The 23,159-nt window shown below is 33.4% G+C and overlaps 1 protein-coding gene across 2 annotated transcripts in view; it reads right to left on the bottom strand.

Moving 5' to 3' along the window:
• Positions 1 to 17,287, bottom strand: part of LOC134715536 (repulsive guidance molecule A-like) — a 30,298-nt gene extending 13,011 nt beyond the window's left edge. The window contains exons 1-2 of one of the 2 annotated variants that reach the window (XM_063577775.1): positions 17,244 to 17,287; positions 2,354 to 2,514 (exon numbers count right to left, since the gene is read on the bottom strand). In XM_063577775.1, coding sequence (XP_063433845.1) covers positions 2,354 to 2,514; positions 17,244 to 17,272 — 190 coding nt within the window. In that variant the 5' untranslated portion in view covers positions 17,273 to 17,287. Of the gene's footprint in view, positions 1 to 2,353; positions 2,515 to 3,229; positions 3,281 to 17,243 lie in introns of those variants that run through there. The other variant, XM_063577776.1, reaches the window with a different exon arrangement.
• Positions 17,288 to 23,159: the final 5,872 nt, after the last annotated feature.

Here is a 23,159-nt window from a genome sequence, read left to right as displayed (position 1 = left end):
ATTGGGATATGAACAACACCATATGCATGCACTGTATCCAGCACTCAAGACCCCTTGGCTACCTAGACTGAACTGCTTATGGTACATGAGGGTAGTAATTGGGGTACCGTTATGATGTATAACAGTAATTCTTGTCAATTGACGGTAACAGTAATTTTTGGTGCAGGAGGATAAAATGTACACTTTCTTTTAGACAATAAAAAAATCGACTGATTTTGACACACTATTTTTTTTCTTCCCAAAAATGATGCTTTTGATAATTAGACGAATCACAATAAGAATATTTTGACAAGACGAATTAAGGTAAAATTTTCACCAGCTTGACGATAATGGTAGATTGTAAAGGGCGATTCAACCCTCGTACATGTATGTTAATACTTGGAAAAAATCTCTAAAAGTTGTGAAACTTGTAGGTTTTGACCACCAAAATTTGCAAAAGATAGACATGATAGACACAATTTTGGTAGGTTGGAAATAAAATAATAATAAAAGCAAGGACCAGCAAATTTTCTTCTAGTACCACCAGGGAAAAAAGATTTTAGGAACTGTGATGAATTTAAGTAGTAAATTAGTACTACAGAGAGAAGAAACATTAAAATTATAAAACAATAATTAAGTATTTGTCAATTAAAACTTTTTGGAGTCTTAAATAGTGAAATAAATAGAACATATAAAAAATAATTGCCTTAAAAATATGGTATTTAACCAAAACATCAACACAAAAATACACAGTGCACCTTAAACAAATCAGAAAGAAAAAAACAACTTTATTTACTTAAACTTCAAATTGGCTCAAATTGTCAAGAATGGTCCCCTTTGTACCATAATCAGTTATCTTGAATTAGCCATCACTATAATATAGTAATTAAATTGTCTGAATCAATCATTGTTGCTTATCTGACTTAGTGGACTGAGAAATTTCTTAGTTGCTAGCTTTTCCACAACTAGTGATGTGTATATCAATTGAGTAAATCCTAGAATTAGTTAGGAGAGAGATTGTAACATTGACCCATAAAGTGGCAACATCATTTTGCATTGATTGGCTATAGTCATACATGTACTTAGTTGTAATTTTCATTGGGTTTACATGTGACTATGTTAGGTGCATATTTAAATGTATCACGTGCAATGGAACAGATATACAACAGCAATTTTATGCAATGATATTAATAAATCTGATTAAGATCTTCATTGTGACAGAAAGAACTTTTTTCTTTCCTCTTTGAGATTAAAAAATTATAAATATTAAACAAGTACCCGGTAAACAGGCATCCTATATCATTATTATTTTTTCCATAAATATACTAGTTGGGATTTTTATTATCTTGTTTACACCGATTCTTTTCTCTTTTCATTTTATATGTATACACCGTTTTTAAGGATATTAAAAAACAAAATTTTCTTTCTATTCACACCAAAGAATATTTTGAATTCATCAGGTTGATGGTCTTCAATTTATGCTCAAGCTTTAATGCAGCTTATCCAACAAATATGACCAATTTGGGGGTGTCCTTGATGGCAGAAATCGCCACTGGAGTATGTTGTACATTTTATTTCCTATTTTGAACAGTCCTGAATTATTTAGAAAATGTAGTAGGCATATTAATTTAATTGCAAAAATATCTCTTATAAAACAACATTGTTTTTTTTCAAAAATAAGTAAATTTAAACGTTTATGTAAATATTTTGTCGAACATGTCCAATGGTTTTTTTGAGAGACTTGATGAAGAAAACTCAATGCGACATGGGTACTATTTTTGTTTTGCTTTTAATTGTGGCTGAATTAAAAATCAAAAGGAAGACAGTTAAATCTTTAGTAATAAAAATTCCTGCTAAATTATTTTGATGATGATAATAAAATGTTCCTTTAATTAATCCATTTTGTTTATTTCCTGACAGTTTCATGTTCTTATTTATCATGTAATTGTACAAATGTATGCATTTAATTTTCAAACTTTGCAATTTTATCTGCATATCCATTTTGTAAATTTATACATTGTACTACCCATCAAAATTGTGTATATGAGTTAAACACATCCAACTTTTGTATATTAGTATATTCAGTTACATATAGTACAATAAACACAATTTCTAGTGGATTAATTAGGGGGCACCTGTTGTGACTTCAGCAGCGAAATTACAGGTATACAGTTTATTCTTTTAAGATTAATTCGAAATTTTAATCACAGTTTATTTACTCTTTGAATACACAGACACCTGAACTTCAAAGATAACTTCGTTTATTGTTTTATTACACATGTGTATAGTAACCGTGTTATTTTTTACACGTTTATCGCCCTTGATTTGACCAAAGTTATTGTGGAAAATGGAGTCCGATAATAAAAAAACTTACCTAATGAAATACAAATTAGTAAAATTAATGCTGCAAACCAACTGCAAATCGGGGGCTTGGGTGGGTAGCAGAACCGCTCGATACCCATACCCTTCCATTCGTGAACTACAGAGTGAAATATACTCCTATTCTTCCCAGCACCCAAATGGCTGGTCACAACACTGAAATTGAGCAAAAGAATGTCACTTATAAATCCAACGTTTTCATTCACAAGTCGCTTCAAAACAACACAACTTATACAGAATTACATCTTGTATTTATCATTCATTTGTCTTATTATGTAAATTCCATGAAATTAATTGATTAATTAGCACATTTTGCTATCTGTTCAACAAACACATAATCCACAAACTGATCTACGATCTAACAGTTCAACAACGAAATGGGTCAGTGGGCGTGCCTATCCATGTCATTCTAACACTATCAGAGCGTTTCTGAAATTTCATTGGTTCGAGATAGCAATATTCATATCAAGATAATTCAGCTGTCAAATTTTGATAGCAGACAAAAATAAATGCTTTGAAAAAGATTGGATAATATGAGAGGGTTTTGCACTTGGGAAATTGAACCTTAACTTCTAGATAATGCAAAAATAAACTTTAACACTAGTTTGTGTCAATCAAACTATTAATAATCGTCGAAGGTGTGAAATTAGCTACTATTTGCCCAATTGTATGCATGGAAATAGTTTACATAAAATAAGAATTAATACAAAAAATAGATTAAAAAACATAAAGAATGCTGTTAAGGCTTCTTCAAATGTTTAGCACAGAAATACTTTTGTCTCGAATTTGGGATCCAGAAGCCTTTCAGACACAAGAAAATGACATGATAGTCACTTATTAAGTTAATAAAATCTAGAATAAAATAAGATACCTTGTTTATATCTCCGAATTTATTTTGACGGTATTTTGTTGGACGTAACTAATCTATAATACATACTACACTTTAAAATTAAGTCTTTCTTATATAATTATTTACTGTGACAAGTTGAGACATTGATTTAATTTAATAACGGGTCATATGTCACTCACCGTCGATTGACACAGTTCGTTCATCTTATAGTTCATCGCATTTGACACCCATAGGTTACGTGTAAAATATGATTTAAAATTTTTGCTATTATCGTGGAAATTTTAATTAAAAATTACGAAAAATAATTTTGATACAATGGAACTGTATGTTCAGGTTTTGTTGAAATGTATGTATACTATTCAGCAGAGATAGATGCAAGCTAGTATGCGATGGAATTCCAGAAATACACTGATAACGATATTTAAAATGGATATCCCATGCAAGCTATCGGATGCAAATACAAAAAAAAACCACACACAACAAAAACCGTCCACCTGTCTTTTTTGCGTAAAAAAGAGAAGTTAAACAAAATATAAATTACACATGTAAATAGTTGTTAAACTATAAAATAAAATAACAGACTTAACTACCAGAATAAATATTCAAATATTCACTATAAGAGATGTCTTTGTTTTAATAATAGTTATACACTAAACAACCCTGTTTTTTTTTATTTGCAATGTTCATAAAAAGTTTATAATTACTTTACCAATGGTCCATTTATGTTCTTTGCTTCAATATCAAAAAATAAAATATAAATAAAGTAACAGTCACAGAATGATTTATAGTTTAAATTGAAACCATACAGTTTTGATTGCATTTGAGTCAATTTGATTATCCACAATGATTTCTCGTCGATTTGAAACAGAAAATCAAAATATTTCCAAGGCTTGGTGTGAGTGGATATCAAAAATTCTTGCCAAGCGCTAACTACAAAACATTTTGAAGAACTTTTTTACTAACAAATTTCAAATATTACCAAGTGTACAGGCTTTCAATACCTGTGAATAAACGGTTGACTGCTTTGTTGTTTGTTTAAATATAAAAAAAGAAGATGTGGTATCATTGACAATGAGACAACTCTCCACAAGAGACAAAAATGCCCAGACATTAACAACTATACAGGTCACCGTACGGTCTTTAACAATGACTTAAACCAACACCGCACAGTCCGCTATTAAAGGCCCCAAAATTACAGTGTAAAACAATGCAAATGAGAAAACTAACGGCTTTATTCATGTACAAAAATGAACGAAAAACAAAAATGCAACACATTATCATACACAAACGACAACCAATGAATTGCAGCCTCCTGACTAGGAACAGGCACATACATACAGAATGTGGCGGGTTTAACCATCACGGTAAGCGCCCCTAACCTGGGACAGTCCAGTGACAAATAGTTCATGCATCTCCACGAAGCGATCGTTGGTCGACCGGTCTGAATGCCTGTAGGAAATTTACACAACAATCGCAAAAAGAGGGTTATACCTGACTATTTGTTAATTTTTTCTCGTCCCCAACGCGCATGAAATATTTGCCACTTCATATAAGCGAGCAACGATCAATCCATCTCTGTCGGAGGTATCAGACGTTTTATTTCAGTTACGAAGTTGTGAATTCACTTGAAAACGTTTTTCTATAATAAAAGAAAACGGTTCAATATCCCCTTGAATTATCATATTGGCCTTGAAATAACAAAACTTTTCATGTTAGAATGAGACAACTTTAAACACTTCTACTGTACAACTTTATATACACTCGATATATATATTTAAGAAACAAATCTTTACATAGAAATTTTGTATAACCGAATGATCGAGTTCTGGGTCCATATCACAGTCAGCAATAAAAGCAATCGTAATTCCTGTACATGTTCAGAAACAAACTGTTTCCATCCCTACTTCATTCAAACGAGAAAGATTTCGCCAACTGGAGCTTCCGGGTGAACTCAGGAAGAATGAAAAGAAATATCCTTATCATTTTAATTCATGTTCCGCATCTCTCCAAACGAACTTAAACTTTGCAATACAAATGTGTGTATATATATATATATATATGTGATAAAAATTAAACGAATCCCTTATTCTTAAAAATATTCAAAAAATAATATGATATTCCAGAACCTGCGTTTTCTATCATGATTTTCTCGAAAGAGAAGGATTGCTGCTTACAAGGAGTATATGTATTGAACCCACGGTTACTAATTGTAATCTCTTCTAAAGTTTTACAGATGCTATCATGATTTGTTTGACCGGTATGGTAATCTCTTCTAAAGTTTTACAGATGCCATCATGATTTGTTTGACCGGTATGGTAATCTCTTCTAAAGTTTTACAGATGCCATCATGATTTGTTTAACCGGTATGGTAATCTCTTCTAAAGTTTTACAGATGCCATCATGATTTGTTTAACCGGTATGGTAATCTCTTCTAAAGTTTTACAGATGCCATCATGATTTGTTTAACCGGTATGGTAATCTCTTCTAAAGTTTTACAGATGCCATTATGATTTGTTTAACCGGTATGGTAATCTCTTCTAAAGTTTTACAGATGCCATCATGATTTGTTTAACCGGTATGGTAATCTCTTCTAAAGTTTTACAGATGCCATCATGATTTGTTTAACCGGTATGGTAATCTCTTCTAAAGTTTTACAGATGCCATCATGATTTGTTTAACCGGTATGGTAATCTCTTCTAAAGTTTTACAGATGCCATCATGATTTGTTTAACCGGTATGGTAATCTCTTCTAAAGTTTTACAGATGCCATCATGATTTGTTTAACCGGTATGGTAATCTCTTCTAAAGTTTTACAGATGCCATCATGATTTGTTTAACCGGTATGGTAATCTCTTCTAAAGTTTTACAGATGCCATCATGATTTGTTTAACCGGTATGGTAATCTCTTCTAAAGTTTTACAGATGCCACCATGATTTGTTTGACCGGTATGGTAATCTGTGTCATAGACAACATATATATGTTGCAAATGTAACAGTCCCATTACTGCTCCCTTTTCCTCCTTGCATTGTGACGTGTCGTCAGGTACCAAATGCGACTTGTCACCAAATTTTACTTGCTTTCTAATTGATGTATACCCCACATCTCTTGACTGAGGTAATAAAATGTGGTCCCTTGGAGATCTCTCGTTCATCCGACAGTAGAAACGATGCTACAATAGAAGGGCGTCCGTTTTGGCTTTTCGGGATGTATAAATACGCTGCAACGTCTGAAAGGAATGGAAATGTTTAAACCATTAACAAAACTTCGTGTAAAATATATACATATAGGGAGAGTGCAATGTTATCGGTATCAGCACGTTATACCAACCATTGCAACCATTCTTTGTTGAGCCCGAAGGTAGTCTTTCGGTAGGCAAATATTTCCGCCTCCATATTTCTAGCATACCCTAATTTTTCAGTGGTAGTTAATATTTTCTACTTTCCTTTTTATCCAGTAGGAACTATAGTCTTGTTTGAATCATTGTTGATGTGTTCTTGCTCTGAACATGCATGACATATTTGCAACGGGACCTGAAGCAAACAATGATCAGTAAAACACAAACGAAATTACTTGAAATCACTGTCTAAATTACTAGTAGAATGTTTCTCCAATGTTTCAGACTAAATTAGTTCTTTAAGTATATAGTTACAGTCCTGTTGTTGTTCAGATTACTAAAGATGACAAAAATGCCGAAACAGTTCTAAATTGGACAAACATTCCTTATCCTTTGATTAATTAGCTAATAGACTTTTCCAAAAGCAGGATTATATTGTACAGAGCCTTCGGAATCTGGGGTTGACAGAAGTGATAGAAAACTGAGTCACGAGAGAATCGAAGGGTTGTCAACCACCATTGATTACAACCCCGATAGATGATCAGTTTTGTAGTAATTAAAGAAGCAATTTCTTTGTACTCCTCTCTCATTCCATTTATTTTGTGGAAATATTGCCGATAAAGTAATCTCGAATTGAATACATAATTTTTAGTTCGTTGATATGAAATGGCTATTTGGCTTTTTTTACGATCTGCAAAACTGTAATCGAACAAGCTTCTAAGAAAGTCAGTTCCCCCAAGACCGATTCAAATTACTAAGCTTTCATTATGTAATCAGTTTATCGCGAAAATTTTCCATAAAGAAGTGACTTTATTTAAATTCATGATATTTAGAATTGCTTCTAAAGATGAAGAAATGGTGCGGAAAATTAACCATCAACGGAAATAATGAATTTAAAATTATTCCGATTTCCAATTGATGGATGTCTTAGACAAATCGCCAAACGACAACTCTGAAGAATTGCTTTTCTGTAACTCTTGATCTGTATCATTCAAAGAATTCTTAAGATTTTCTGGAGTTGTCACACTTATATATATATATATCCTTTTTTTTAAAACTGCAGGTGAATGTACGAAATCAAATTTATGCTTTTGCATACTTTGATCTTCATATTACATTTAAAACTGCTATTTTTTTCTATAATGAATATAAGATTCTGCCGCTAAGGCCAGTGCCGTAAGTTATGTAAGGCATATCGTAAGATGGAACTGGCATCAATGTCCACTAGCTCATACTGGATCTTGTAAAGCATGACAAGTCGATGGTTACTTCGTCTGTTAGCTAGTGGTTCCCATCCTAGTGTATTGACCATAGTTGTAACACATCCAGGTGTTTTGTCAGTGTAGTTCAGAGTTCTAAACGGTTTATGTCATCAATGGGATGCAGGTATTATGCAGCACTTGTATATTATAGAGGTGGTCTGACTAGAGATATATAGGCTGCATTTCGTTCATTCTTGCTGCATTCTCTAAGGTTACGTCTAAGGAATCCGATGGATTTGTAAGCTTTTTTGGGAGTGACGTCAACATAATGTTTCCACTGAAATTTACTCCCAGAGTTGTGTTGGTTGGTACAGTTTCGAGAGTGTTGCCATGAAATATATGGGTAATAGTTGTGTTGGTTGGTACAGTTTCGAGAGTGTTGCCATGAAATATATGGGTAAAATGTCTCTTTTGTGGATTTACTGTTGGTTCTAATGCGGATGACGGTGCATTTTAATTTCTGGATGGAATTTCATCTGCCATCTTCTAGTGCTGAAAGGTCCTGTTGTAATTTGGCTTTTTCCTGGGAATTCTTGATGTGGTGGAAAAGAAGGCAGTCGTCAACTAATAGTTTGACAGCTGAGAATGTTGAACTGTTTCTGGTAAGTCGTTAATAAATACTAAGAAGAGTAAGGGATCTAACACAGTCCCTTGTGGGATCCCTGTAGTATCTCCCATGCAGTGATAAACAGCTCTCAACTACCACTTGTTGAGTTCTGTTTTCTAAGAAAGATTTTATCCAATTCAGGTTTTCGTCTCTAATTCCATAGTGGTTTAGTGTGTTGAGTAATCTGCAGTGTTGGACTTTGTCAAAAGCCTTTGCAAAGTCGAGTAAGATTTAAACGTCCACTTGATTTCCCCCTGATTTCAGTTGTTTGGCAATTCTTATATTGCTGAAATCATGCAGTTGTGTTTCACAGGATCTACAAGCTCTGAATCCTGGCTAACTGTCAAGATGTTATGTTGTTTCAAAAATGTGATGAATAAACTGTGTATTTCTCGTTTTTTATATAGATTAGACCGTTGGTTTTTCCCGATTGAATGTTTTTTTAGTAATTTTGGGGTCCTTTATAGCTTGTTGTTCGGTGTGAGCCAAGTCTCCGTGTTGAAGACCGTACATTGACCTATAATGCATGGTTTACTTTTATAAATTGTTATTTGGATGGAGAGTTGTCTCATTGGCACACACACCACATCTTCCTATATCTATGATGTGTTCGAGAACTATGCATGAAATAGAAGTATAAGTGAGTCTGGCCAATAATTTGCTGCTATATGTTTTTCTCCATTATTGAAAAGTAGGACTATATTGTCGCTTCTTTCCAGTCGTTTTGTATTTCACCGTTGTCAATGGAGGTTTGATAAAGATGGGAAAAGAGGGAAGCCATCTCATTTGCTGCTTATTTAAGTACAAATAGCTATAGAATGATGTCGTTTTTCAAAGTGATACCGTTGTGAGAACACAAGAAATAAGAATCATTAGAACACACGGTAATTTCTACTCTTTGGATGCTGTTTGAAGAAGAAAGAAACCCATGTCATTCTCATTCATTGCGTTTGACTCACTGAGACCTATTCATTAAAAGTACATTGTATACGTATACATTTGTATTTTCAGTGGTAATTTTAAACGTGTTGTATCAATGCATTTGTGCCCAAAACATATTAAGTATATTGTGTACAATTCAGGCCATGTAACGCACATATCAGCATATGAAGTTAACATAGACAAGAGAGTAAGAACACATTGTCAATCAGTGCAATTTAACACTATTAATTTTGTTAGAACAGTGACAAAAACTTTATGATTTAAGTAAGTGATTTTAGAATACAAGAGCTTCAATAACAATACACGAACAACTTTACCAATGTCTGAAGCAGCTAAAGCACAACAGGACTCACTCATGTAATAAGTTAGAGTTCAACAAAAAATACCAGCCATTTGTCTCAAAAAGCATATGCGATAAAATTAAATTAAACAACTATTTTAACTACAATTATACAGAAGTCGTTTCTGTAATATTGCGTGGGTTGAGTGAAAAGCACATAGGTTTATTTTAAGTTGTCTTAAACTAAAATAACTATATTTGCTTTGATTCAGTTTTAACTCATAACATTATTACATTCCTACAGAAAAAAGTCTTGAAAAATAAACGCGGCCTTCTGCTGTTGTCTGCTCTATGGTCGAGTTGTTGTCTCTTTGACACATTCCCCATTTTCATTCTCAATTTTACGTTATCTACTAGTATATAATGACAACAGTGGCGGATCCAGTCATTATTAAGAGGGGATCCAGCTATATGTCCCCATTCAAATGTATTGATCGAAAAAAGGGGGTTCCAACCCCCTGAACCGCCACTAGACAATATAGGCTCCTTTATAGAGAAATCAGAACTGATGACAGGGACCATTTGATAGTTGTTTCATAATAACAATTATAAAAGGGGAACTTAGCATTTTTTCACCCTGCAGTTTTTTAATGTGTACTATACTTGTTAGCTTTGTCATGTCAAATTAGATTAATTTACACCTTCTTTCATTTAGACAGATTTTTTTTAAAAACTTAGCACCTTTGTATAAAGAATGAGTTTTTGAACTACTAACTCATTTTTATGTTGCTTTAACGTTACAATACGTCAAAGTAAATAGTACACGTTGGTCAAAGGACACACTCATTTGGCATGGTTTGTATGCTATTTCCCTTAACGAGAAAATGTCAGATGTCGAAAGTCGATCTTTTAGTTTAATATAGAGATAAGAAGATACTCCAGTTCCGAGATTTATGTCCATCTTGGTAGATATATGCATAAATATGCACGGTCTATTCTCCTAATAAACAGATCAAGACATGTTTTAATAGGTCTCCTGAAAGAAAATAGGCCATGAAATTTATTTATTTCCTTAATTGAATGTATATGATATATATCTGCAGGTGTGCTGTACACCTGGGCACACCTGAGGCTTTATACAACACGGATTTACTGTGTTGACACTTTCTTGTTTAAAATAAATATTTTCTAAACAATTGTGTTTACCTTCAATTAGTAGATTTAATACTAAACTAAATCTTACAGTATTTCAAGTAATTGTTGTGGTAGTCAAGCTTAGTAAAGAAAGTGATGTGCAACTTTCAGAACTCGATAAAAAAAGGGGGGGGGGGCTTTTTAGTCTTATTATCGTTATATTAGAAGTATACTAACGTAGATTAAAAGAAAACAAAACGGAAACCAACATGACTATATACGGAGGGATTGAATTAACAGTATTTGATACAAAACAAAGAGCGATGATTGTCTTTGGGACTCTGTTAATACAACAGCCAGAGTCATATGTGCAGTTGCAGCTTCGTATTTATTTGTGTAAGGCATAGGCGGATCCAGGGGGTCTGGTGCCCGGCCCTCCCATTTTGTGGGAAATATTTGGTTGATTATATAGGGATCACTGAAGCATAACTGGAGCGGGCCCCCTTTAGGAAAAGTTCTGGATCCGCCACTGCATGGGGAGCTTTTTAATCTACCGCGCGCGCATACCGATGCATGCAAAATGACCAAAGCAATATGATAAAATACTTTTGGTCTTTGTTCATTTTTGAAGTCCGTATGATGATCTATACTTATTAATGTTTGTAGCATTAGGCCTGTTGAGAGTTGTATGATTGGTCTCCTATGTTCTACGCATGTACTCAGTAGCGGATCCAGAAATTTTCAAAGTGGGGACCCACTCACTGCCTAAGAGAGGGACAGCTCAGGTCATGCTCGGTGATTACTAATAAATAATCTACCAAATTTTACCAACCAAAGCCCCTAAATCCGCCGCCTCTGTTTGTAAAATAGCAAAACCGCGCCAAATGTATAGGAATTAAAATGAAGTAATGAAATACATTTGAAAAACGTACTATATGTTGCATAGGGAAAAAGCCGGAAAACAAGGGTACTACAGTAGTATCACTCCAAACTGAGCTAGGTCTACTGGATGCAATGTACTGGAATAAGAATGTATCCATTTTTAAAATTGTTTTTAAAACTATGTAGCTTAGTTTTATTCATATAACAAAGGGGATGGGTTGGGTTCACGTCAATTAGACACCCTGTTGGTTTATGGTCATACAAAAAGGGGAGGGGTCGAAATATAGACGTTTCGGAATTTTATCGAATGCAAACGGTTACCTTCTGTATCCATGCTAATTTGTGTATGATAATATAGTTCAAATGTCGGTATAAGTTTGTATTTTGAACCCCAACTACTTAGTATATTTTTCTAAACAAAAAGTCGGTTGCTTTATTGGAGTGGGGCTGTATTGCAAATACCGTTTGTCCTTTCGTCCGTTTGTTCGTTCGTCCAACCTTTTTTTCATTCTTTCCTCAGAAACCGGTAAACAAAATGATTACAAATTTCATCATCGGCTCGACAATGATGGATTGTAACGTTTGGGCAAAGTTCCAGTAACAGCGAATGTCACTCTTGGTTTGATATTAAAATCAAAATGCACCCGGTGCATGGAGAGGACATGTTTAGTTTATGAAACACTGAATTATGTTTTACTTTTATAAATGTAAAATAGTTATGAAAGTCCAAGATTGTTCCGATGTTTTGACGACCAATAGACTTACAGCATGCGGTTGATCGCTAAAACAAAATCAGTCCTGCCTTCAACAATGAGAAATGGTCATTCATAATGCGATATTTCATTTTTGGGAATATAGTTGCAATAGACTTATTGATTGATTGATTTATTTATTGTACGATTGATTAATGAAAAGATTGATTGATTGATTGATTGATTGATTGATTGATTGATTGATTGATTGATTGATTGAACGATAGATTGATTTATTGAACGATTGATTGGTGAAAAGATTGATTGATTGATTGATTGATTGATTGATTGATTGATTGAACGATAGATTGATTGTTGATTCATTGATTGATTGTTCGATTGATTAAATGGTTGGTTGGTTTATTGATTGATTGATTGATTTATTGAACGATTGATTGGTGAAAAGATTGATTGATTGATTGATTGGTTGATTGATTGATTGGTTGATTGATTGATTGATTGATTGATTGATTGAACGATAGATTGATTTATTGAACGATTGATTGGTGAAAAGATTGATTGATTGATTGATTGATTGAACGATAGATTGATTGTTGATTCATTGATTGATTGGTCGATTGATTAAATGGTTGGTTGGTTTATTGATTGATTTACTGAGCAGCAAAATGAGAGTATATTCCGTAGCATGAACAAGAAATAAATTATTAAATATATCTCGAAATGAAAGACTTCGCGTTCATTGGTCTGATTTTACATGTTTATTGATTGAGTGATGCTTGGTGTTAAAAAAAACACTTTCACCATCCATAGCTATATATGCTGGTGACCAGTTTTATAGAGGAAGTTGAAGTGCCCGGTGAGAACCACCGACCTTCTTTCTGCTGGAAACAGTTTTTTCTCCTAATTATTTATCTGTTCTTTTCCATTGTTCTTGTTTATTTTTTTGGAATTCTTTTGTTGATTTACTCTTCTCTCTTTCGGTGGGGCCAGGAAACTTAAGAAGAGAGCTGTTCAATTAGTCAATAAATCCTTGTCTGTTTTATATATAATTCGCATGCATCCTTGAAGTACAGTAGTAATCTATAAAAAGCCAGATAAAAACTAAGAAAAAATACACAAAAAAAACTTACTAAACAAACAAAAAGACGAAAGATTGATTGAAGCTAAGGAGCTTAGATTTGCACATGTATCTGAAATCTACATCTCTGTCAAAATTTGATATCCGCCATAGACCGATTACTCCGGCATTCTTGCAATCATATGGAACAAATTTGTCCCTAATGACGGAAGAAAGTTTGCTAATGAGCCTACCACGTGGCTGATGACTCCGTTTTCGCTTCTTAAATATATTTTCCATCGGTTTGAGAATCATTACATCAAAAGCTGTTTTTTGTAACATATGAGAAAACATTGCACGTGTATTTGATAAAAATTATGAGAGAAAAAAATCAATCTATATGCCATTTATTCTTCTTTGCAATATTGATAGTTCCAAAGAACGTAATAAATCAAAATATTTTTAGAGAGTATTGGCATCAAAAATGTTATCAATACTTCAGTTTATACTTTTTTTAAGCGAGAATTTGATAATGATGCCGCCTGTATCAAAGATTTTACATTGTACTTTTTTGGTTTTGGTTTGGCTTAATCTGTGCTTTAAATATGAATTAACTTCAGTTTCTATCCCTCCTTTACATTCAATGAGTTATTTCCCTTTTCAGGACCGTGAAATCGACCGTGTGAAACTAAAGATTTGTTTATAACCATGAAAGTGTATACGTATATAAGAAATATGACATGTCTGTCTGTGGACTGTTCCTTTGTAAAAAAAAAGAGGCACTAAACCTATCCAGCTTGTTGGTCTTGTACTCGGCAGGGTTCATATTCATATTCATGTGACATCAAAATGTTATCGTACTTTAAGTTTGTGCAGATGATAATTTCACTAAGACGTTTAATATCAATCCAGTGGCGGATCCAGAGGGGCGGGTTCCGGGGGTTGGAACCCGATTTTTTTTTACGATCAATGCATTTGAATGGGAACATGTAGTTGGAACCACCCAACCCCCTTTTGTCCTGGGTAAGGAACTCCCCTTTTTTTAGAATGGCTGGATCCTCTCCTGCAATCCACCCGGTGTCCCCCTTTTTGAGGACCACGTTGTTCCTGTTTTGTTATATATCATATGTTTAAGAACTTATAACTTTTATAGAATATAAGTAGATTCTATTTAAAAGTAAGGTAGGCTTGTCAAGTTATGCAACTATAACTTTACAGGAATAAAGAATCGGTTATATATACAGTGTATTTCAACACTTTTATAGTACTAATTAGGTCGGTGTAAGCATTAAATATTTACTGAAGACAAATAGAATTCGATTTAATTCCTTTTCCTAAATCATAAGTGTTTCCATTAACAAGACTTGTCGTGAAAAGCAAACATCCCCGGGTTCTCATTTACAACTTCAAATTGTTTACTTTTTGAGTCACAAGGTTTCATTTTTGTTACGATGTTGACAATTCATTTCAGGATATTAAATTTCATTGTTACTTTTTCTATGCAATAAGAAATTGAAGAAAAATTCAAAGCAGGTAAACAACAATAAGAGATGTTAAATTTAATTAAATATAACTTTTGTCCCATTCGAATTCGATTCAAATAAAACTTTTTCTAAATCGAACATTGAGTAAATTCTCCTTATTGGGTTTTGAGTGATTTTTAATGAGACGGCAGAGATTCAGAGGCCCATTTCACACATTGTTATGCGTCGTGTCATCAATCCCCAATTCAGATCTAATTGAAAAGAGAAAATACTCAAGCAGATCGTTAAAATATTTGAACTTTCAATATTTGCAAATTTCAATAAATAGAAATTGTAAAGATTTGAAATTTCTTATAGGAAATAGGTGGTCTTATAACGATAGGTTGAATCTAAGTATTGATGTCATAATCTTTGATGTAAAAAAAAGAAATTTTCCCATGGAGAAAAAGAAAGAGAGGACATATTTTATGATAAGAAAGGGAACGACTAAAGTTTTCATATGCATTTTTGAAATTGTCATTTCACTGTATCTCATCAATTTTACCATATTTTTTTTTAAGATTTCGCGAAATTTCCACCATTTGGGTTTAAAGTGTCTCTTAAATATCAGCTGTAATGTTGACTTTAAATAATCAAAATAATTAACAGTGGCGTAGGAGTCAGGGACTGATCCAGCCATTTTAAAAAGGGGGTTCCTAACCCAGGACAAAAAGGGGGGTGTTCCAACTACATGTCCCCATTCAAATGCATTGATCGACCAAAAAAAGCAGGGGTTCCAACCCCCGGACTCCCACCCCTGGATCCACCACTTGGAGTAGACTTGCAATTAGGGGAGAGAGAAACTTCTGAAACCTACAAATAACTTCTACAGTCTATTGGTTAATCCATGTCCTCGTTTATCTCTACCCACCCTACGACCCCGGTTAAAGTATAAATTCAAAAATAAAATACATAATTCTTCGATATTTTGGTTTGGTTGGCAGACCAGTTTCGGGCAGAAGTATCCGAATTTCTAAATTAAGATTAGAACTGGATGATTTGATACCCCAATTGGCAAAGAAGGATTCTCTATATCCTAACATAAATCACTTGAATAAAATGAGTTTGTCCAGATATTAAAGATATCAATATTGGGGCTATTTACTATAATCGAAGCAGTTAGGAGTAGTCCTCTTGATCAGGAAAACCAATCCAAAGGTCACACAGATTTTGTCCCAAACATGCCTTATCTATGTTTTTCTCTTATAAATCATGATAACACCAGACAAAAATATATTTAATCCTTAAAATCAGCCACAATCAAGTAGAAATAAATCTTCTAGGGTCATTTATGACGGTATAACATCGGAGTGAATTGTGGTTGTAAGCACTGTGCGTGTTTGTTCGAAACAAGTTCTGTCGTCTACTTAAACAGGAATTCGTGTTAAGAGTGTTATTAATCAAGTCCTTCAAAAAATAAGAATTGACCCTTTTATGTATTGATAAGATATACGGAATGAGGCGAAAAATTCGTAGTGTCACAACGGGAAGTTTGGTGAATCGTTGGGTTAGGTTTTCAATGAGAGTGGTAAAAGGTTATTTTCGTGTAACGTATTTTGCCATTTTTATTTCATATGCAGTCGTGAAAAAGGTGCGTTATTCTCCATGTTACGTGAAATCGGTAAAAAGATCAACGTTCAAGAAATATTTTAATTTTTCGTTCATTGTGAAATGTAGATTTCCTCTTCGATCAAATAGAAAAAGTTTTCTATCAAAAAGAGAAAGTAGATTTAAAAAAAAACAATAGATAACCTAGTTACTCATTGTTGGTATGAATGAAAAGAAGGGTTATATATGCATTAATTTTTCATATGGGCAAAGACTGTCTTAGTAAAACATTTTATTTTTAAAGATTTGAAACCGACTGATCAATAACTAACTCTCGCATTAAAAGGACTGTGAAGAATCGTCTCATTGGCAATCATACCACTCTTCTTTTTTATATTTATTACGCCGACGAAGACAACCAAATACACAATTAAGCAAAGCATAATCCCTCAGAGCTAAATTTCTGAAAAAAACGTATATATACGTTGTAACAAATCATATCATCTCGTGTTGCTTTCTTTGGCAAAATAAGACATCATACAATATTATAAATTCCCGATGAATGATAAAATATTTAAGGCAATATAATATTCGACGTTATTAATTTAGGTTTCAATAAGTCAAGATCGCGTGCTGGCTGCTTTGATATCCAGTTGATCTTATCAGATCAATTATTGTCTTTTATAAAGAATAAAAAGGGTCATATCAAAATTCATATTAAACGCCAAGATGTGACAATGTTAAAATATTACCTTTTACACATTGCATGAAATATTTCCATGTTTCAATATCAATTCTAAACAAATGATGGACTCCATTTCCTAATAGTTGCAAAGCTTCGGTGTGAATAATTGAATGAAAATAAATTAAGTGAAATAGACTTTGAATGTGGTTTTATTTCTTAATATCATCCGGATGGCACAGGTGTACGTTGTACCTGCCCTAGTAAAAATCTGTATCATGTTTGTGTAAGAATTTCTCAATTTCTTGTGTTTTGTAAGCAACATCTGTAATTATGTAAAATGATTGAAATAAAATATGGAGCCTGCATGAGATATTAGGTTGAAACACGCAACAAAATGTAAATGATACGATGAGAATTTGTGTATAAAGTATTAAATTTTATTAATATGTTATCTATGCAACTATTAAACCGGCTGATTTCACAACAATAAATTAATACTGTGTTAAATTTGTTTTAAATAATGTTTCATAGTTTTCTTTAGTAATAGGCATTTAGAAAGTAACAACCAAAGATTTTTTTTTATAAAAGTTGAGAGTTCTAGGTTGTATATATAGAGAAGATAACTATGCCTAACTATATTAATTCCATATTTATTATCACAATTATCCTTTCCGGACCAGGGATACCCAAAGGGCTACCATAGCTCTTCTTGTGTCTCGTTGCATCAATAAAGTATGATTTAGAACTGATTTTGTTTACAAAAAATAGCGATCTGGGAAGAATAAAAATCAATGAAATAAAACTATGTTCTGTGTGCTGAAAGGGAAACAACTCGACATCAAAACAATATCAAATACCAATTTTATGTAGGCCTTTGTCTTTCCAGTTTCTTTTTCATGTTTAAAAGAAAGAAGATTATTGTTTTTCAGGTTGTTATTAATTTAAATCTGACAAGATCAAAGGTGTTGAAAAAGAACAAGGGAAGTAATTAATCAATTTATTGTTTCTGGTATTGTCAAATAATTGTACCTGTTTAGGAAGTACCCAGAGGGGGGATAGATGTCTTGTAAAAATCAATTTATTGTTCCTAAATTTTGTATTATCAAGTAACATATCTTGATTACATGCGATTGAAAAATGATGAATTGGAACATTTTTATTAAAATTACATACACGGATCAAAGTGATCAAGGAACAGATCGATTAAAATCATTTTATTAGGTTTACAAACTCAAATGCAGTATTGCATGTCACAAAGACATAAACTAGTCAATAACAAAGCAAGAATGTGTCCATAGTACACGGATCCCCCACTTGCACTATCATTTTCTATGTTTTGTGGACCGTGAAATTGGGTTAAACTCTGTTTTTGGCATAAAAAATAGAAAGATCATATCATAAGGAACATGTATACTAAGTTTCAAATTGATTGGACTTAAACTTCATCAAAAACTACCTCGACCAAAAACTTTATCCTGAAGCGGGACAGACGAACGAACGAGCGGACGAACAAACGAGTGCACATAATTTTTATATGATTTCTTTATTCAAAAAAGCAAATGAATATCATAGCACTATTCAGATGAAATAGTGGTCGTTTATAAAATGGTTTTTACATGTAAGCTATCGTTCAATGATCTCATTGATCTGACAAAGGAGTAGGTCCGGTAAGGACCGATTTTGGCCTCAAATTTCAGTTTCATCTGACGAAAGTTTTGACCACTTTTTAAACACTTAAGTGTCTATTTCATATGATTCAATTAATTTATGTGAAAGATTTTCACTGATTCAATCATAAAAAACGATCCAATTCAAGCTCAAATATGAAAAATCTACCAAATATGCGAAAAAATTACACTTTTCAGATGTTTTTTGTCAAAAACGAAAGTGGCCGCATCCGTGTTCATCCTCAATCTTTATATATGTTATGTATTATCATCAAATACAACTTCCATTTCAATATTTTGGATGAACACGAATGCGGCCACTTTCGTTTTACACGGAAACCGGCTAAAATTTAAGTAAAATGCTGGAATTGTTAAGATTTCAGTAATTTAGCATGACTTAATGATGCTAGTTCCCAATATATGTGCATTGTATTGTCAAAAACAGCCCATGTTTATCTTGCAGAACCATTCTACTATCCAATAAATAACTAAAAGTTTACATATAAACAATTTTGTAAAACTGCTATATTTTGGGGCCAAAAAGGGGTCTTACTGGACCTACTCCTTTAAAGAAAACAACATTTTTTAAAGAGATCACAAGAATCATGAAAAATCAAGAAGAATATATGATAGAAGAGGAAGGAACGATACCAAAGGGACAGTCAAACTCATAAATCGAAAATAAACTGACAACGCCATAGCTAAAAATGAAAAAGACAAACAGACAAATAATAGTAAACATGACACAATATAGAAAACTAAAGAATAAGCAACACGAACCCCACCAAAAACTAGGGGTGATCTTAGGTGCTCCGGAAGGGTAAGCAGGTCTAATTCGGTAGATCACATTCATGAAAGGGAAGGATTGTAGTTACGACGTAAGGAACATATATGATATCATCTGCGAAACGGTTATTCCATAACGGTCAACCAATAGGGTATGATACTGTTGTATAAATATATGACAAGGATGAATACCACATGGCTCACCGACTGATCTTCCCTTCCATAAAAGAATTAACGCCTACTCCCCTATACCCACATACACTCACAGAAACTGACTCACTCACTCTCTCACAGAATAAATTAAAATAATTCAGTGGCGTATCTTCCCTTGAGGTAATGAGACAACTGCCTCGCCAAAACTTTGACAAAGAAAAAAGCTATAAAAGGACTGGTAAAGTAAGATAGAATATATGTGTACTCCATAGACTTCGTATTTTTGTGGTATAGATGTATTCTATGTAAGATTGAGTAAATGTGCAAATTATACTTTGTAAGAAAAACATTGATTCATACAAGATAGAACTGTAAAATACATGGCGTGATGCTTACAGCTGATTGCAATTGTGTATGTAAAGGTAATATATTTGGTTAGCTTGCTTGCTAGCTGAACCGTGAAGTCATTATAAGGTAAGGTATACTACCTAACCCGAATAATTCAGTCGTTATATTCCGCTGATCTACGATATCTACATTAACCTCGCAAGTATAGGAGAGATCGATAACGGGGAGGGACTGAATTATTCGGGTTATATAATACCCTCCTTTCGAAGTAGTATAGTCCTATACGAACATATATAGATTGGTTATCTGTCGGACTGGTCTACTCTTAAGGAGGATAGTATCTTCACGGTTCAGCTTGCAAGCAAGCTAACCAAAGATATAACCTTTACCTACGCACTCAATACAATCGGCTGTAATTCGTTTTATTGACTACATGTGTGTTGCTTCGTTGGATCTGGTTTTTTTTTTAAAGAAACAAAATTGAGAATGGAACTGAGGAATGTGTCAAAGAGAAAAAACCCGAACATAGAAGAACAGACAACAGCAGAAGGTCACCAACAGGACTTCAATGCAGCGAAAAATTCCCGCACCCGGAGGCGTCCTTCAGCTGACCCCTAAACACACATATATAATACTTCAATGTTATTCCTTTTATTGTCACTGACTTTTATCTATTGTATGTTTTAGTTTTATTCAATTTAATGCAACTTGCATACAAGTGAATTATGCATCTAGCTGTAAAAAAAAGGTTTATCCATTTTTACAAAATTTCCTTTCTTCAAGATTATCATTTCTTATTTACTGCAAATCTTTAAAGTTCGAGCATCGAATGCAACAGGCCACTAAATTCTAATCGAATCGTAATTATGTCATTGGACCTAAAAAATAAGTGATTTTTTTTAGATTTATAGAAATGAATGTCTTTTGAATATCATCGTTTTTGGCTCAACCTTTGATAATAATTGCCATGTGATTTTTTATACAATATAACGATTTGCGTCCAAATAACCAAGAGAAAAGAGAATCAGAACATATACAGTAGCTAACGTTTGGGTGCTCAAATCACCAGACGTAGCAGCGTGTCGCAATATCGTGTGCAACTTCCAAGTGTGCCCAGATTGCCAACCCCCCTTTATTTTACTGTCAATGCTGATGGGATTTTTTTTGTGGGGATGAGAGAAAAGTTTTGTGGCTTTAAAAGACGAAAAGAAGTTTGTACACTGAAGTCTCGTATAGTCTATTCACTGCCTGGGCAATTTGGGTTCCAAAATCCTGGATTCACACTACCCTTGTCGTTGCTGGCAGAAAATCAGTAAGTGTATACACGCCACATGTATGTGTAATGATGTTTCAACAGTTTATCTGCAATGGTCGGAAACCACACTCCGAATTAGGCGATTTGGGTACCCCGACGTTATACAAAATCAAACCGGAGTTTTACGCGTTATTTTTTTTCCATATCATTCCCAATTTTATTTTCTATTATCGATAGAATGAATTATATTATGCTAGAAATATACTTCATTTCTGATTATGTACTCGATGCAATCTCTATCTTAAGTTAAAGCATTACATCCACGTTACTGTCATATGTCGATTCTATGAAAGTTAGGGACGACATCAAAAGTTCAATGTAGGATAAAAAACTTAATTCAGATAGTTTTTTTACTGACCCCCTACCCTCCTCCCTAACTTAATTTGGGAAAAATTGATTGACCCATATGGATATATGTAAAATTGATGTAAGATAAACAAAACTTGCAGCAAGTTAAACCCCCCACCCCAAACTATGTGAATTAAGGTTTTTATCCTTCATTGATCTTTTGATGTCGTCCCTTATCAGAACAAACAAAGTGTTTTCAACCGTATTTATACCCCAACACTGACGAAATCATGTTTTGTTACATCTATTTCAACTTTGCCAAAAAAATATTCAGGATATTTTAGTGACTTTTTGTCTCTTTTACCATACTACATCTTTAAGAAACGACTTCGGATTTTTAGCGCATTTCAAGTTTGCGATTGCGCTGGTACACTAAAAAATTATATTTTTAACCAGTGTACATGTTATACCTATTAATTTGATACTATTCTTCAAAATCTCAATGCACAATTAATGAAAAAAGTCATTAAAAAAGCACAGTTTTCTGCGCCCTTCTTTTTGAAAATATTCTTCAAAATTCCAAGAAAAATAAATGGTTTTAACAGAAAAAATACATGTCATTAGAGTCGACTTGACTCTAAACCGATAATGATAGAAGTTTGATGCACAGTAAATCACATTGCTGGTTATCTGAGGATTAATTTGAGCCCTTAATCACATCTGTACGTCAGCAAATGGCGATGAAACAAGTCTCTGAAATGCCCCCAAAAATATCTTAAAATTTGCTTCATTGGTTATTTTCTGTAGAACTGTGTACTATAGTTCAGTGATAATGGATGTCTCCGAAAGAAAAGTTACATTTATTATAGGAGATGATTTTTGCAACCCCGGCAGCGAGATTCGAACACGCAACCTTTTTTCCTTGGGATAGTTCAGCATACCCCTATACCACTGGCACCGACTCAAACATTTCGAAATTTAAGTACTTAAGTCTACAACTCAAAATCGAAAAAAAAATAATTAAGAAGTTTGATTACTTTAAGAAATTATGTGTTCAGATGATATATTTTTGTTGCTAAATGCATGATTTTTTACGCAAATATAGGAAGAATCAACTTAGTCTGTCATTTTCCAATTCCGAGTGAAATATATATGGTCATTATATTTCACTCGGAATTGGAAAATGACAGACTAAGTTGATTCTTCCTTTTGATGTCGTCCCTAAAGGAACATGTATGTCATACATGTTCCTTTAGGGACGACATCAAAAGTTCAATGTAGGATAAAAAAAACTTAATTCAGATAGTTTTTTTTACTGACCCCCTACCCTCCTCCTAACTTTAAAATAATTTGGGAAAAATTGATTGACCCATATGGATATATGTAAAATCGATGTGGGATAAACAAAACTTGCAGCAAGTTAAAC

The sequence above is a fragment of the Mytilus trossulus genome, chromosome 4 (assembly GCF_036588685.1).
Source record: "Mytilus trossulus isolate FHL-02 chromosome 4, PNRI_Mtr1.1.1.hap1, whole genome shotgun sequence".
In the NCBI taxonomy this organism is placed as follows: Eukaryota; Metazoa; Mollusca; class Bivalvia; order Mytilida; family Mytilidae; genus Mytilus; species Mytilus trossulus.
The sequence above is the reverse complement of the archived record's forward strand: the minus strand, read 5'-3'. Positions and strand labels throughout refer to the sequence as shown.